This window comes from Cynara cardunculus (assembly GCF_001531365.2).
Source record: "Cynara cardunculus var. scolymus isolate 2C chromosome LG 15, CcrdV1, whole genome shotgun sequence".
NCBI lineage: Eukaryota > Viridiplantae > Streptophyta > Magnoliopsida > Asterales > Asteraceae > Cynara > Cynara cardunculus.
In genome coordinates this window covers 15,156,949-15,175,699 of record NC_037542.1, presented here as the reverse complement: position 1 = coordinate 15,175,699, position 18,751 = coordinate 15,156,949, and the positions used below count along the sequence as shown (strand labels likewise).

The 18,751-nt window shown below is 34.9% G+C and overlaps 2 protein-coding genes across 2 annotated transcripts; one reads left to right on the top strand and one right to left on the bottom strand.

Moving 5' to 3' along the window:
• Positions 1–1,848: 1,848 nt before the first annotated feature.
• On the bottom strand, positions 1,849–8,939 carry LOC112528270 (histidine kinase 5-like). The gene is made up of 11 exons (XM_025139265.1): positions 8,166–8,939; positions 7,252–7,308; positions 6,892–7,119; positions 6,631–6,724; positions 6,326–6,532; positions 6,060–6,190; positions 5,150–5,199; positions 4,829–5,055; positions 4,639–4,742; positions 3,132–3,833; positions 1,849–2,294 (listed from the first exon to the last, which is right to left on the bottom strand). Exons 1-11 carry the CDS (start codon positions 8,880–8,882, stop codon positions 2,007–2,009), a joined length of 2,805 nt encoding a protein of 934 aa, XP_024995033.1. The 5' UTR covers positions 8,883–8,939; the 3' UTR covers positions 1,849–2,006.
• A 6,639-nt stretch (positions 8,940–15,578) lies between these two features.
• Positions 15,579–17,606, top strand: LOC112528584 (involucrin-like). The gene has a single exon (XM_025139608.1). It carries the CDS (start codon positions 15,579–15,581, stop codon positions 17,604–17,606), a length of 2,028 nt encoding a protein of 675 aa, XP_024995376.1.
• The last annotated feature ends 1,145 nt before the right edge of the window (positions 17,607–18,751 follow it).

The following is an 18,751-nucleotide window of genomic DNA, read 5'->3' as shown; positions in this document are numbered from 1 at the left end:
TCTTACCAGATAAATGAAGGTAAGGTGGTGACTGTTACCAACACTCCAGCTATGCTATTTTGATAGCCAAGAAATTTACCTAGCAACCACCTAGGTTGTGGAAGTGGCGCATTGGTGAAGGCTTAGAGGGATGTAGTGGAAATCTCAATATTCCCCAAGTCCGAATCCAGCACTGCCAAATCCCTTGTGGCTATGGAGGTTCACCTGTCATGGCTCCAGGCCATTTTTGGTCGATCAGGGGATTAGTCTGTTCGCATAAATTGACCTGTATACCCACAGTTTCCCCAAAAATATATCCAGTAAGGTAAGTGTTGATGACTTTTATCCGGTAAGTGCTTACTTGGTTAGCATTGGTGATGATGTCACGATACAATTTTGTGAAATCTTCATTTGGAACCAATATAATGTACAACATTATGATCATTTACAAACCCTACTCTTGATCCATTTTTATCAACTCCGTAAACTTCGGTCGGGTTTGGATCCATTGTTAAATACATTTCAATCAGATAAAATTTGTGATGTATGAATCTCTTTATTCGAATAACGTAATTGAAAACGACTGTACGTTATCTATTTCGGCAAATACAAATGTTACAACTCGTTAGGAATGTTGCATTATTGCTTAGACGAATTGCACGAAACGTTTATCCAAGAAGTTTGTGGCTACAGGTTTGGTCAAAGCTGCTTAACAAGAACCCAAGTCTTTTAACAAAACATCTTTCTGTAATGAATTGTTAATGGCTAAAAAGTAAATTCTTTTTTCTAGACCAATCACGATGGCACAAATCAACGTTTTTCGCATATGTGAAATGGCCAAATTGCCCTTTTAACGATAAGTTTGAACCTTCTCATGCATCTAGTCATGTGAAAGTTCGAAATGAGAACAATGCATAAAATCATAACGAGAAACTAACTTACAAAACGCTTCGATCTACTACTTAAAACTCATTTACATCTAGTTAGGTGCTTACATACCCTATCACTATTTAGCTTGAATGGTATTTGATTCATTTTTTCTCGAGGGTTGAATACTGGTACTGTAAGGAAAACCGTACGCACCAATATTCAACCCTCTAAAAGAACCCAAGAATTAATTGGTTGAAGATACAGATGAAGAAAGCCAAGAGGAACATAAATCACAAAACTTTCCTAGCTCACATTCACATCTCTATACACCATATATATATATATATATATATATATATATATATATATATATATACAACTATGCTATTGCTATTGCTATTGCTATTGTTATTGCTACATACATACATATATATACATACATATACATACATATATATATATACATACATACATAGAGGAGTGATCATATGAAAACCGCCCTCATTTGTGTAAACCGTGCAAACCTCCTTCATCTGTCGATTTCATTGTTTAATCTTATGAAATTTTTTCATGAAATTGTTTAATCTTGTGAAATTGTTTCATATAATACTTTTTTTGATGAAGTTGTTTCATATATGGTTGTGAAATTGTTTCATATAATACTTAATGAAACTGTTTCATGTATTTCTCTAACATTAATGAAACTGTTTCATGTATTTCTCTAAAATTAAAATAATGAAGATGATAATATCTATGATTAACACCCTCTACAATAAAAATGATTAATCAACCTCTCATAATTACAAAAAAATGAACAAAATGAAAAATTATGATTGTTTGAATGCGGTTTGCACGGTTTGTACAAATTGAGTGGTTTGCATTTGATCGCTCCCCTACATACATATATATATATATATTACATATATATATGTGTGTGTGTGTATATGTATGCATATATAACTACTACTCCACATACTGTTGAAGACATTGTTTTAAGTTTTGAAGATTAACAGGCTTTGTTATGAATGAATCCATACCATTCTGGAAGCACTCTTCTGCACTTTCCGACATTGCATTTGCAGTCATCTGCTCAACACCATCATCAAACCTTGGTCAGTTCCATTGATTTTGAAGGAAGGTCATTTTAGACATTTCACTCAAGACCAAGTATATATAAGATCATTTTGATGCAATGGGAGCTTTGATATGATATTGCATTCAAGATTAGTTATGCAAGTGTTACAAGAAGCAATGCTGTTTTCGGTATCTAAATTTGCGGTACTTACTGCAATGATCGGAATCCTCTTTCTGGGCTCTTGTAATATTCGATCATATGAAGGGAAATCAACTCCGGCCTTCCTTGCTTCATCCCAATTACCCGTTTTCTCAAATGAGCGAATAAGCCGTGTAGCTTCAAGTCCATCCATTAGGGGCATGCATACATCCTGCAAAATACAAACACTTTAATCGTATTCTTCCACTGGGATGTACGCAGAGATGTCTTCTGCCCCAAAGGGTAGAGCAGACTACAACAAGATCAGCTTTGTAGGACACCAAAACTGTCTATTAGGTTGTTTGGTTGGTTTTTCCATTAAATCATGTATGGATAAATTGTCTGTGTGGATTATTCTGGTGTATAGATTGGGAGGGTTTTTTCATAGACGAAACGAGCTTGTTTTTTTAATTGGAAGGGACATATATGGAAAAAACTTGGCGAAGTTTCCCTCTAGAAGCTCACTGAATAAGTCACTTTCTATATCATCAAACCACTACCAAACAGTCATGTGTAGTTGATTGAATAAGTTGTGAGCTCTATTAAGCTCATTAAGCTGCTAACAAACAAATGTCCTAATAGAGTGTTTTACAAGACTTAGTTTATAGACCAAACAAATGTGCATCTTATTTAAAGTGTTACAATAAGTTGATAGAATGTTTTTAGGCTAACTAACAAGTTTTAAGATACTTTTAATAAATAAAAGTCTTATTAATCTTTTTATATGACATCATATGAAAATTTGTCCTATAAAAATATATGTTCATAGGAAAGTTTTCTCACAGATGTCATGAAAAAGTGAATAAGACGTTTTATTTTAAACATGTCCTAAAAAACTTGTTATGACGCCAAAAAGCATCACATCAACTTATTGTAGCATTTTTGGATAGGAGACACGATTGTCTAGTCCTATAAAACAGCTATATTAGGACATTAGACATATTTGGCGTCTTATGAAGCCGATTTTGTTGTAATGACATGTTTTGAAACAAACCCGAAAAATGTTTACCATAAGAATGAGATCGTAAGAGCAACTCTGAACAGCACGAACGGCTTCAGCTCCGTTATTCACCACATCAATGTCTTGATTCAACTGCCTCATCATCCGTCGTGCCACCATCACATTCACCATATGATCTTCCACAAGAAGAATCTTCGGTTTCGTTGCTGATTTCAGAACTTCTTGCCTGTTGCTAGAACTAGAACTACACTCCGAGCTTCTATTCGAATCCTTTCTCGCTTCACAGGTTTCACACAAGTCTCCTCTATCATGGAACTGATGATCCGAAGGCGAACATGAATCAACGGCTAGATCAAGATCATCATGGCTCTCTTTCTCTTTCTTGATACAATTTGTGTTTTCATTCTCTGAGTTGCATTTTGAAGAACTTTCGGGTTCTGATGAGGTATCAAAACACGAAGAATCGTCATCATCCATTGAACTAACTATCTCTTTAGGAGTTACATTGATTCTATATTTATGTGTGATCACAGAACCATTAGAAGAGAATGTTGAGCCCAAAGCGCATGGCTGGAACTGGAAGAAGCCACAAGTTATATCGTCATCCTCGTTATCAGCCATATCTCCAAACTCATCGGTATCATCTGAACCATCGCATGCATGTGAAAGTTTATGAGGTAGAATGAACGTAAATGTTGACCCGCAATGTTCTTTGCTTGAAACAGTCAGATGGCCTCCCATGAGCTCAACCTGAGATCAATCAGCCACAACCATTCAGTTTCTTGATTGCTTGGATGGTTTACTTGCACAAAACAATCCAATCTAGAAAACACATTACAGAAGAAACTGGTCTTTTGGGACGCCCAACCAACCAAAAATCGAAGGTGTTACAATAAGTTGTTAGGATGAAATTAGGCAACGTAACTGTAACATCTCAAACTAACCGTACCAGTTATTGTTCTCTTTGTCCACACATGAACTCATGGTTTTAAAACGTGTCTGATAGAGGAGGTATCCCAATTCCTTATAAGGCAACCTTTGTTCCCCTCCCTAACCGATTTGGGATCTTACAATCTACCCCACCCCCTTGGGAACCTAGCATCCTTCACACCAGTCAGGTTCCTGCCTCTAATACCATCTGTAACATCCCACACTAACCGTACTAGATATTGTCCGCTTCGTCCACACTTGGACTCACGATTTTAACATGTATCTGATAGAGGAGGTATTCAGTTCCTTATAAGACAACCTTTGTTTCCATCCCCAATCGATGTGGGACGTTACACTAACAATTTTTATCGAGGAAGTTGTACAACCTGATATGACACAAAAAGTAGACCATTATATTAACCTTTTATTGGTCAATTTACTTTTTGTGTCATATTTGGTTGTCTAGCTCGTAGATGAAACTTGTTGGATCATCTAACTTTATCCTAACAACTTACTGTATCGTCTTTAGATAGGATGCAGGTTTTTGATACTATAAACTTAAAGTCCCATTAAGCTAATAAGACTAATGCGTCTTAAAAGAACCATTTTGTTGTAGTAACATTACCAGCTGTTTGCAGATTGCTAAACCTAATCCAGTTCCACCATATTTCCGAGCTGTATCTGCACCGGCCTGCATGTATTTCTTGAATAAATTTGGCAACGCGATTTCTGTGATACCATAGTGATCAAGATATTATAATACAATCAGCTAGAAAAGTTGCAAAAGATGAGAAAAATAGGAACTTGAAAGGTACCCGGTATTCCTATGCCTGTATCTTTAACATCACAACGGATCCACACCACAGTCTCATGCGATTGAGGTTCATTCTCCTCGTGTACATCTAACAAGACTCCGTTTTTGGTTGAAACTGATGAATCATCCATGTTTATCTTGGGTTCTTGGTGGCCTTCAGGATATGGGTCTGCTATTACATAAAGATTTATCTGAACCTTCCCTTCATGGGTAAACTTGATAGCATTGCTGCACAAAAGTTACTTCTTTAGAGTCAATTACTACACCATTTTCACAGAGAGAATGAGCATTTTATAGAGCTTTTGAGCTGTGGTAGTAATACCTGATCAGGTTCGTGAGGATTTGTCGGATCCGCAGAACGTCGCCAATAACCTGAAATTGAATTATGATGATGTTAATAAAAAAAATTCCATTTCTAGTTACACAAATCCTTGTTTGCCAAATGTTGAACAAAAAGATTGTCAACCCGTGTTTGGGTATCTAAATTAAAACGAGCCGATTATATCCCACATAGAGGTAGAGTACACGGAGTAGGATGGTATACAGTAAAAGCAGGAAAAACTATGGTTGTATCTTGTTAGAGTCTCTAACAGGCTAGACTTGGACCATTTCTCTTCTATATGTTGGAACCTTCGTCCTATCCTCAAGGGCTAACATCCTAGGGATTCGACACTCTACGACAATCTTTACTCGTCTAGCCCCCTCTCGACACTCGGGGGAATTTGTGTCTGTCTACCCTCTGTTTTAGGGGGCGTGTTAGAGTCTCATATGGCTAGATTTTGGGACCATTTCTCTTCTGTATACGTTGGAAGTTGGAACCTCCATTCTCTTCTTAAGTGCTCTTTTGGAGAGTAATCTGGTGTGCCACATATTCGCACATGGTATTAGAGCTAAGGTCTAATACTCTAGGGACTCGGCCCTCTACGACAATTTGTACTCGTCTAGCTCTCTCTTGACACTTGGGGGACAACATGTGCCGTATAGCCTCCGTTTGAGGGGCGTGTTAGAGTCCATATCGGATAAACTTGACCATTTCTCCTCTATATACGTTGGAAGTTGGAACCTCCATTCTCTTTATAATGGCTCTTTCAGAGAGTAATCTAAAAAGGTTCTACATATTCTTACACAAAGGTAGGGTATAGGGGATAGGATGGTGTACAGTAAAAGCAGGAAAAACTAAGGTTGTATCCGGCAAATTTTAGCAATATGTATCAATATATTAGAGATCTAACCTCCACCGGGACATCATCTGCTACATGTCCTTCCAAAATTAGCATTCGTTTGAGCGATGCTGCAGCAGTTTGAAGAACATGCTTGATTACTTCTCTAGGCCTAAATTTTGTAGCCTCCAGTTTCATAACTCCTGAAAACAACCCCGTAAACGTTAAAGGTTTGCAGATCCCAGATGCATAAATCCTTAATTCATACCCTTTCTTTAAGGAAACAGGAAGGCAAGTATAATATAGGAATTATCAATTAAGGAGGACTGAAAATTAACCTGACTCAACTTTGGAAAGATCGAGGATGTCATTAATAAGTTGAAGAACTAGATCACCCGATGACAACATGACCCTCAAGAGTTGTTTCTGATCCTTATCGAGTTTTGTTTTGGAGAGAATCTCTGTCATGCTAACGACCCCAGATAATGGAGACCTTATCTCATGTGACATTGTTGCTAGCATTTGCTTTGCTCTCATTGTTTCCTCTGCAAGAAGTTTAATTATTGGGTAAAATGTTGAAAACTCCTTTTGGAAAGAAAAAAGATCCATTTTTAAAGAGTTCGAGTAAAGAAAGCTTACCAACCTGTAATATGAATAGTTTTGTTAAGTTCTGTCTCCTTTGCCTTCTGAACTGCTATTTCTTCCCGGAGTTTTGCCATCTTTTCTCTCTTTTTCACCTGTTACACGATCAGGCACGTGGAATTGTTACTATTTGAACACATAATTCATCAATGAAGATGAACTTAACTACATAATTCATCAATGAAGATGAACTTAACTACATAATCCATCAATGAAGATGAACCTAACTTTTGGATTGATGCATGAATAGATGTGGTCTCACCTGATCAGTCATTTCCATGCCCATATAATTTACTCCAATAGTCTCTCCATCTTTGCTGAACACAGGTTCAACATATATCAAGAATGTTTTGGCTCCAAATAATTGGGTCTCAAAAGTGATTTCTCTCTTTGCTGGTAATCCTCTTTCAAGAACTTCTCTTTTGAAGTCTTGGGATTCCTTTACACCCCCACCTTTGAATATCTCTGTGTCTGTTTTTCCAATGATATCCTGCCCATCAAAAATCAGGAAAAAAAAGTTGAAGAGAAATATATGGTTCAAAAATCCATGAACTATGCTATTGAAGTATCAGTATTTGAAATAAATATATAATAACCGTAGTCAACTTGGTGATCAATTTACCTCCTCTCCTAAACTTGGAAAATGATTGTAGATGAAGCGATATCGCAGGTCTTTATCCTGAGGATCAAATAACAATATCACTCATTAAGTTTAAATGCAAGATGGTAAGGATACACAAGATATGACAGTCGATTAATTGGTCTAACTCATGAAAACAAGTCGTTCTACTTTTTGGGGTAGAAATTAGGTCTCATACATCACACCCTCCAAACTCTACTTTTAAGAGAGACATAATGGGTGTGTTCGGTTTGGTTTGGTCTACTCAGGGACTGTTTACTAGTGTTGGCCGCCTCTTACTGGCTAAGAGGTGCTTACCTGGTAAGGAAGGGATGTTGTTTACCAACATCCCCTGACCCACAAATATGCTGACCCAATAAGGAAGGGGTTGCTTTCTGACTTGGTCAGTGCCTCAGTCAGTGAACCATTTTCAGTCAGCGCTTACCAAGACCGAATCTCTTACTCAGACTACACTCTTAGGGGCTGTGTGGTTGGTTTTCCATTAGGTCTTAAACGGATTAATCTGTCTGTATAGATTGAGAAGGTTTTCGTTTTGGAAGATTTCTTAATATATGGAAGGAGCGTGTTCGATAACTAGGAGAGGCAGTGGAAAAAACTTGGCTTTTTGCATAAAGCTCCCCCTATCTTATTGAATAAGTCATTTTCTATATCATTAAGCCACTACTCAACAGTCATATATAGTTGACCAAATAAGTTGCAAGTCTCATGAAGCTCATTAAGCTGCCAACAAACAGGCCCTTACTCGGTTAGAGTTTATCCAATTGTTAATGCTTTGATTTTGCCTTTAAGTTCTTGATTACAAGGCAATGATCATTACAAGGTGGGACCAAAAATGAACATGGTGCAAAACTTCAAAACAAGAAAACAAAAGAGGGCTTATTGTGAATTCAAATTACCTGATGACCAATAACAACTGGTGCATTTTGAAGAACAAAATGTAAGAAGTTATCAGCTCTTTTCAAGATCTGGGAAAGTTCTTCCACTGGTGAAGCCTGTTTTTCAAGATTTTCAATGCTTTCCTCCAACTTCTCTAGGAGTATCTGCTCTCGTTGAACGCTTGCTTCCAACAATTTTTCCAAATGCAAGGCCCGTTGCTTCCAATATATAACTGTATCATACTCTGCATTTATTTCTAACCGTTTATCTTCAATAATAACATCGGTTTTTCTCTTGGGAACATCTTGAAATGCTTCATAAACTTCATCCAAAACAGAAACCGGACGTTTATCGCCCCCATAACTTTCCTCTTCAAAACGATGCTGTTCCAATATCTCTAATTTCTTGAGCTCAACTTCATGTTGTTGTTTGCTCAAATTGTCAAGCTCTTCCCTTAGAAGTCTCACGGCATTTTCCTGTTTATATTCCCAGTTTTTTACAAGATAAGACAACTGGGAAGACCCTTTTTCACTGTAACTTGTGAGCTCTACTAAACGTTTGAAATCAACTATACTCGGCTCTTCAATGAAGGCCAGATCTTCTAACATATCTTGATGGACTCCTGGCTTTTCCACATTGAATTTCTTTCCAGCTTCATCAATGTCTTCAGGCCACATGGAAGAGAGGACTTCAACCTCCATATCTTCAACATGATCATAGTCAACTTCGTGCACCATTATAGAACACCCAAAAGATTCAAAAACCAGTTTCTTGATCAGATTCCCTTTAGTGAACAGGTGATTTTGAGCATTAGTGAGAGCTACTTAGCTGATTGTTTCTGCAAATCAAGATTTATGAAATCATGGTCAATAGAAGTTTATCAAATATTTTCAACATATATGAAACATTTATGCTGTAAAGTCACCATAATAAACTCAGAATGCCATATTTTCAATTTCAGAGTCTTTTGGTTCACCATCAAAATTCACAAATTTTAAGGAAAATTATGAACCCTTGAATAAAAAATATGCACAAATGCCAAGAGAAAAATCTAAAGAGAACAAAAGGGTAAAAATATAATTCAAGAAACCTGATACCAATATATATATATATAGATATATATATATATATATATATACTGACCATTGACATGATTCCCAAATTTTGAGTTCTCTCTCACATGAAGCAACAAGATAGTTTGAATATTGCTCAAAATTCTGCAAATATGACGCAAACCCACAAAATTTACTGATAAAATTGGGCAAAAATCTTGTTAGAAAACCCCAAATTGGGCAAAATCCATCTGAGCACCGAATTCAATTCATATCGTCATCTTCTGCAAACCCCTTTTCACTATAGATCTGGAAAGTATCTCAGAAGTGGTCAGTCAATGAATAAACAAAACATTTCAGCTAATTCAATTAATCATAGAGAAAGAGAGGAGAGACAAGCCATGTGAGGTGCAAAAGAAAAACAATTGTAGGAGAGAAAGAGAAGAGAAGAAGCTCAAAAGGCCATGTGCAATTGACAACAATTTATATATATATAGTAATACAGTGACACACATAACTGAATTGAATGTGAGGTTTTTTATATTGTCAGACATTTTATATTGAAGAATCTCTCACAGACACTGATACAAACATATATATATATATATATATGTATGTATGTATAGATTCATGATTTAGGGAGAGAGCACCCACATTCTGCTGCAAATTCATTCTGGAAATGGATGGAAATAGTGAACTGTTGATGGGGTTTTGTTTTGGTCACTTTTCCTGAATGTACTCCATCAATCAAAATGCAAAAAAAAATTCCATTGGAGTATAAAATAATGGAAAAACACAGAGAGAAAGAAGGTGGTCTTAAATAAGAGCTGAGCTGTGGCGAGCCGAGCCGAGCCAAGGGGGGGTTTTTAAAATTGGCAGGCAAACAGGCTGTTCCCCGCCACCTTCCGAGGTTAACGCATATCCAGGGCGCGTTGGGATCCACGCGCTCAGTTGGAGGCTGCCCCGTTATTTGGCTCCCTTGTTATCAGGCACTTTAATCTCAACCAATAACTGCTTTTCGCCATTCCCTCCCTCCTCCTTGGGTTCATAAATTTCCACAAATTTTATTTCATAACTAATTTAATCAAAAAAAATATCTTCAATAGATTTTCTGTTCTAGAGAACAATTAGAAGGGTATTCGTACAATACAACAAGTAACATCTCGATTTTAATGTTATATTTTATTTTTTGTTTCTATCGATGTTATAATACGATTTTATGTGTTTTAAATAAAATAATAATAATTTTATTTTTGAATAAAATATAAATTTAAAGATATCATAAAAATTTGAAAAAAATATATCAATGTTAATATCAAATCAACTATTTAAAAGTTCTCATTTTTATTTTAATTATAATTTAATTTAGATTTCATAATAAAATAATTTATTTTTGGTTTAATAATATAACATTTTATAAAAATAATAATTAATTATTTTGTTAGAATTCAATTATTATCCTAATTTTATTTTAGTTTTTTATATATTTAAAATGAAATGTTTATCTTGTATTTGATTATGTTTATCTGCAGTTAGTTACACGAATTCAGATATGAAACTATAATAAGTTATACTTACGGACAATCTACTTGTAATCTTGAGTTTTAAGTAACATGCATTAATAAACAATATTTTATGCATAAAAATTGTTTTAAGAGTTTTTGTCAAATGCTTTATAATATAGTATAGATATAAAGAATTTGTTGGAGTAAAACAAAGAACAAAACCTCCATTCTCTCTGTTTTAGAGAATCTGTTAGAAATGTTTTAACAATATCAGATAAGAAGATTTATAAATCATTTACCAAATGCTAACGGGTACGAGTCTTCCATTTCATTTACTAGCTAAGTTTCTCAATCCTTGTTATGTTTTTTACTGGATAATATTTTCAGTCCTCACTATGCCCATCCGATAAAGTAACACTCTATTAGCACTAAGAGCATCTCCAACAGTTATTTTATTTTTTTTCTATTTAAAGGTATAGCTGTTATAGCAAACTTTTCTCAAATCTTTAAAAATTAAAATGGTATAATTGTTGGAGATGCTCTAACCCAATAAACGTTTAATAAACAACCTGTTATTCGTTACAGATAATTTTTTTAAAAATTGATTAATATAAGAATATTTTTGGTATATAAAGAAAGAGGACATGATTGAGCCCGAATTGATATTGGATGAGACAAATTGATAGGCTTTATCCAACAAAAAAAAGGTTAAAAATATAATATTATTTAGTAAAAAAACAAATTTACTCTTCTTTTTATTTTCTACATAAATATCACAGTACATGTTTATATATTTATATGGAATAAAAAATTATGCATCTATATATCTATATATAATATAAAATTTCATAAAGATAAATAATATTCAAATAAATTATGTATAAATATATTTTTGATAAAGTTATATAAACATTACTAGATATATATAATATATTTATTTATAATTATCATATGGGGAAAAACATTAAATAATGGCACAATTATACCTTTGATATGAGAAAGGATTCATAGAGTAACATTTAGGTGATGTTTGTTTTTCGAGGTATTGAAGTATGAAGTTTTATTTTATTTTTGATTAATAAGAGGTGGTGTTGAAGTCTGAAACCTAAATCAATAAGACTGTTTGTTTATGTAAACTGACAAACGTCTGAAATCTGAATCAATAGTTTGTTTTTTGTAAATCAGGTGCAAAATTTTTGCAAAGTTATCTTGATTTTTATGAATTTTTTTTTGCCGCAATTCATCTCGATAATTGCTTAACAGATGGAAACAGTAAGAACCTTTTGTATACCTTTCAAACTTCTGATGCTATCGGGAATGCCAGCGGTGAGTTTGTTTGTGGAAAGATCGATACTTTTGATAGAGGATATATCGTCACTAGAAGTTCTTGTTTCACATTAATATTCTAAGGTAACCTATACGTTATATATATACATATACATATATATATATATATATAGAGAGAGAGAGAGAGAGAGAGAGAATGTGGGGGCGTGCATTTCATATAGGTAATGAAATGATAGTAGCGTCCGTGGTGGAGAAATAATGAATAGCCAAATATATTCAAAGAAAATGACAAATAAAAGGAATTAAAATATTAGTTTACATATTGTTTATTTAGACCCTATTAAGTGATAAGAGGTTCTGAAAATAAAATAAAAACAGTCTGGATTACAAAACGTCTGAGCGAATCATACATAAGTGGTAATTAAGAGCTGCAAATGAAAAAACAAACAAGACTATAGAATATCTTCAGCAACTATATTATTTTAGAAAAAAAATTAAATACATGATTTGTAAAGTAAAAAAGTTTGCTCTAATAGTTATGTTAACCCCGTTTGAGACTTTGGATTTTTGGAGTTCTGAATATTATAACTTTGGACTCGTTTGGTTATCGATCGTGTTGTTAGTTGTTTTTGCATAATCAAGTTTACAAGATTGCTATATTAGTACAATATCTTTACCAACTTGTATCACTGAACAAAACTTGGAAGCCAATTAAGTTGTATACAATAAAATTGGTCAGTACTTGTAGAAATTTCTCGGTACCAATTACAAGTTTGTTGGTATATGGTATGAAGGGGAAAACATAATACCATATAATGTTCACTCATAATAAGTGGTGGAAGTAGACAATAGAACAGCTACTAGAAGCTCGACAAAGAGGCATGAGTCTCACTCGGGCAGGAATCCCAAAGGGCAAGAACGAAGGTTGTTTGATCCGATCAACCATGTAAGACATAGTGTGCTGTGCTAGTGTGCATAAGAGGTGGAATAAAATGACCCTGTTGAAACGTAATGATCAATACGTCTGTAAATGCAGAAAACCAATTCATAATGCAAACAAGATAAAAGGAAGGGTGCCCACTTTACAGTACTAACATCATGAAATGGAATAATCAAGAATCCTAAGTAAACCAGCAAGAAAATTCCCTCTTTTGATGTCATGCGATTTTGCAAGTTTAGAAACCACACAAAAAGTCATTTTTACAGCTTGGTTCATGTAAGCCTTTCTTTTTATTAAAAAAAAAATGCTTGATTGGTCTGCTCAGCAAACATACAATGTTGGTTGCTGTTTAAGAATCCAGCACAAGCTGACTTCCAAATTATACCCAGTTATAAAGCCTTAACGGCAAAAAGATAGCTTCCTAAGTAGGTAGGCTAGGGGAGATGCTCGAACCGGAGATGAATAGGTCCATGCCCATTTTTCATAGTATACATAATAAAGCCATGAGCAGTGGATGTTGGAAATCCTGGGTACGTTTAAAACCGATTTTAAAAAACAACATAAAATAATGCTCAGCGGAAAAACAAAACTATGTAAAAGTATTTTCAAAAGCAATGATCAAATTAAGAAAAAAATAGATCAACCAAAAGAAAAACTAAAACCATCAAGATTCGATTTTTACCTCTTAAATCAATAAAGAGTTCTTTTTTTTAACCTGGATATCTAACCCGATATGCGAGCCGACTAATCTCAGGATGACCACCTGTTTTGCAGATAGCCCGGAGTCACTGCATTTGAACCTCCGTGTCCACAAGGGGATTTTTATTTCTCGTTGGATTTGAACCTGGGACCTCCAGGTACTTTTGACCCTTGGAGCCAAGCTCAAACCAATCAGACACCACCCTTGTGGTTAAAGTAGAACACCTCTACGAGTATTCACACGAGCAACATCAATCGAATGCTAGTCCATCTTCAATCAAAACAAACTCTTTTTGATTTCTTGGAGAAGAAATCGGTCAAGAGGAGGAGGGGAGGGATGATCTAGTTCTTTAATACAACAAATTAGAGTAACAGTCTAATCCTCCCTTCTTTTGATCCAGTTCTTTGAATCAAGATTTTCATTTAAAATTGGTTCTTGGTTTAATTTAATTCGGTTCAAAATCAAAATCAGATCATTTAAGAAAATTGAAATGATTTTGTTTTAGTTTCCAAATCATAGTCATCAATCAAGAACACTATTGTCTTTAAACCCAAAGCTTGTAGATTGTACAAAATAAATCAGTTGTTTTTCAAAAATCAAAACCATTTTTGAAAAGCCTTAATCATATTCGACGAAGATGTCGTATTTCAAGTCAGCAGAAACCCAAAACATGTGTATGGTTAACTTCGTGGTCCTCTAAGTTTCAGTATTTGACCAGCTTTCTTCCACGATTTGCTCGATGAATTTTGAGACAATTTACGGATTTTTTTTTTGACAAACGATGAAATGTTAGTTCGCAAGAAGGTTGTAGATTAGTGTTGCGAACTTGAATCAAGGTGCTTTCAGTACGTCAATGGGACGATATTAAGACAAAATTGGACAAGCGAGAATGAGGTAGTTAGATGAATGAATTCTGATTTTTATGTATTAGAACGAGAATCAAATGATCATAAGGGCGTGATTTTTATGTATTAGAACGAGAATCAAATGATCGTTTGATTATTAGTGGTAAAATCCGTCAAAAATGCAATACAACTTGGTTAAGTTTTTACTTATTAAAGTTTTTTTTTTATTAACCTGGATATCCAACCCACTATGGGAGCCGGCTAATCCTAGGGCGACCACCTGCTTTTGCAGATAGCCTGGAGTCACCGCATTTGAACCTCCGTAGCAACAAGGGGATTTTTATTCCTCCTTGGATTTAAACCTGAGACCTCGTGGTACTTTTGACATTTGGAGCCAAGCTCAAACCAATCAGACACCACTCTTGTGGTTATTTATTAAAGGGTTACGATGAAGGAGACGGTAAACTTGGCATCCACCTTATTAAACGTCATCAAGATTATAAAGATTACCAGTTCTAACGAGTAAAAATATGAAATTTCATTAAATTGATTGATAAAAAATAATTTCATACACCAAAAATAGAAATTAAAACAAAATTTGATTCAATTTGATTGCATTTTACACTAAAAATTATCAGTAATTATCCATTTATTTAGGATCATTAAACAATTAAAAGTAAATACTGAATGGTGTAAAAACTCTGTGTAAATTAACCATTCCAATTTCTTCGGAAAAAAAATACAGATGTTCACCTATATATAAACTATGCAAAGCATCCTGATTCTTTGTCTCCTCAACGATTCTTCTTCCGACGCGACAACTTCCATCGACATTCTTCTGAAAAAGGTAATGCGAATCTCTACGTATACGTTATACGATGATCGGTTGACTTTTTAAACACTGTATTTGTATTATTTAATTGTAAAGAGACTGTTAACGGAAAAAGTATATAATATTTATATACAACATGAAGCGTATGTTTGCAAGACTTGACTTTCTGGATGGTTGGGATTTTCTTGCTGGCAGTGACCCTTTCACATGTTCTAATTGGGTTGTTTTGTTTTAAATACAGGTTCTTTAATATCTGGTCTTTTATCTGAATTATGTCGACAAAAGGAAGGGACGGTGGCATGACGGAGAAAAGAGGGAGGTCTCCTTCGTTGCCTTTTGGGCAACGAAAGAGTAGCCCGACCCCTTCAATTTTAGACAGAAAGAAGGGTTCGACTTCAATAGAAACTAAGAAAGTTTCTAGTTCAAATCTGAAAAAACAACCTTCGGACAATAACAAACCTCCGAGAAGCTTACCACCTTCCAAAGTTACATCCACGAGATCAAAACCTAACCAAAAAAACGTTACGAGACCGTCGACGAAAATAACCGGTTCAACGAAACCGAAGGATGTCGGAAAATCCCGTCCACCTCTTAGGCCGAAGAACGTTATGAATGTTAAGGAAAATACGAACGCTAGCAGTAAGAAGCAAACGAAAAAGGGTTTAGAAAACAATGTCGTGGTTTCCGAGCAAAATCGAATCATTTCTGATGCTCCCCCGTCATCCAAAGAGGATCACAACATCGTAACTCACGAAGACAACAACAAAACCGTCCCGGTTTTTGATAACGTTCAAATGTCGGATTGCAGTAAGCAACTTCTGGAGGATGAGAACGATGATATTTTGAATAATGTCGTGGAGATCGAAACACCTCTTCCTGATCCTATTGCTTTATCCGGAAATCAAGACATGCCCGAATCTGAAATACGTTACCGAGATAATGTAACGATTGATGGAAGTGTCGATCAAGAACATACGAATGATCACGACAACGAGATCAACGTTCAAGATCAAGTAAACGAGACTTCAGAAATTGCTAGCGATCGCCTTCTTGTTCCTGATCATCCTAAAGTCGTAGATCAGGAAAATGAAGGACTAGAAATTGAACGAGTGGTGCAAGATCCATTCATTGGATCAAAATATGTCGAACAAGTAGAATCTAACGACCAAGATCACAAAGAAACCCCACAAAAAGAACCAGAATACAAAAAACCGGATCCAGAAGAACCAGAACATGGAGAAACGGATCTAAAAGAACCAGAACCAGAAGAATCCGATTCAAAAGAACCACAAGAGGTAGAAACTAAAGTACCAGAAGAACCAGAACATCAAGAAACCGAGGTACGAGAAGAACCAGAACATCAAGAAACCGAGGTACNAGAAGAACCAGAACATCAAGAAACCGAGGTACGAGAAGAACCAGAACATCAAGAAACCGAGGTACCAGAAGAACCAGAATATCAAGAAACCGAATTACCAGAAGAACCAGAAAACAAAGAAACCGAATTACCAGAAGAACCAGAAAACAAAGAAACCGAATTACCAGAAGAACCGGAAAATAAAGAAACCGAATTACCAGAAGAACCCGAAAACAAAGAAACCGAAGTGCCAGAAGACCCAGAAAAGAAAGAAACCGAATTACCAGAAGAACCAGAAAACAAAGAAACCGAATTACCAGAAGAACCAGAAAACAAAGAAACCGAATTACCAGAAGAACCAGAAAACAAAGAAACCGAATTACCAGAAGAACCGGAAGCCAAAGAAACCGAATTACCAGAAGAACCCGAAAACAAAGAAACCGAAGTGCCAGAAGAACCAGAAAACAAAGAAACTGAATTACCAGAAGAACCAGAAAACAAAGAAACCCAAGTGCCTGAAGAACTGAACCAAGAAGAAACCCAAGTACCAGAAGAACCAGATCACGAAGAAACCGAACCAAGAGAACCAGAACATCAAGAAACCGAACCAAAAGAACAGCTAGAAACCAAAGAACAAGAAGAAACCATAGAACCAGAAGAACCAAAACAGCAAGAAACCGAACAAAAAGAATCAGAAAACGAAAAAACCGAAGCGAAAGAAGCAGAAATGAAAGAGGGTGGTACAAAGGAAGGAAATCTGGGGTCAAAAATGGTGGTGAAGAAGCAAGAAGTTGTGGCTTATGGGAAGAAGGAGACGGCAACTGCATACAATGATGTGATCGAGGAGACAGTAAGTAAGCTCCGAAGGCAAAGGAAGAACAGGGTGAAAGCATTAGTTGGTGCATTCGAAACTGTTATTTCACTCGAGTCTTACGAATGCTGATTACTTACTTCACATCATAAATGTTCAAAAACATATTCATCAATAACATTGTATGATTTATTAACCTTTTTATGCTTTCATCTAACCAATATATATATATGGGCACGTTCAAATGAAAACCGTACATTTCTAAGAAATCGTGTAAACCAATTTCGACCAATAGGAAAATTTCATTTTTTTCTAATTAAAATTAATCAATAAGGGTATTTCAGTCATTTATAATATTTTTTATTAAATATGGAAGTTATTAATAAATCTTAATTAATGAAACATAATAAAGGAAATTGTATAAATGGTAACATTTAAATATTTAATTATATTATAATATTAAAAATTTGAATTTCATATATTGTAATCTTTAAGAATCAGCAAACGGGTCTTGATGAAACAATTGAAGTGTATAATGAAAACATCAAATCGTAGATGAACAAAAAAAAATCCAGAAATAAAACAGGTTTCATGAACGTGAAACTGGTTCATGTTGCAAATAAATTATGTGAACCGAAACATTTTCATGGTGAACCCGTTGCATTGATTGTGTAGTTGATCCATTTAGTTGGTGAAGAGGAAAATGAAACCGGTGCATTTTGTATTTGATGCGTCATGAACTAAGTGCATGATGAAACGAGGAAATGATTTTAATCTGCTACAGAATCTTGAAGATTGTAAGGCTTAAATGAATAAATCCATCAAATCAGTGATAAAATAAGAAAATTACTGTACATGAAATAGGTTTCATGAAAGTGAAACTGGTTCATGGCGTTCTTGAGCATGATTAGTGAAACGGTTGCATAATGTATTTGGTTCGTCATGAAATAGTTGAATAATGAAACGGGTACATGAAGAAACTGCTCCAGAATCTTGAAAATTGTAATATGCTTTAGAATCTTTAAGATTGCAAGGCTTAAAGGAATTAATGCATCAAACTAGAAACGAAAAAAAGAAAATAATTTTGCATGAAAAAAAATTCATGAAAGTAAACTAATCTTGAAAGAAAATAATTTTGCATGAAAAAAGATTCATGAAAAAAACTAATCTTGAAAGAAAATAATTTTGCATGAAAAAAGATTCATGAAAGATCGAATAGGATGTTACCAAATATTAAATTTTGTTTACCATTTATGCCCTTACTGTTGAAATAAAAT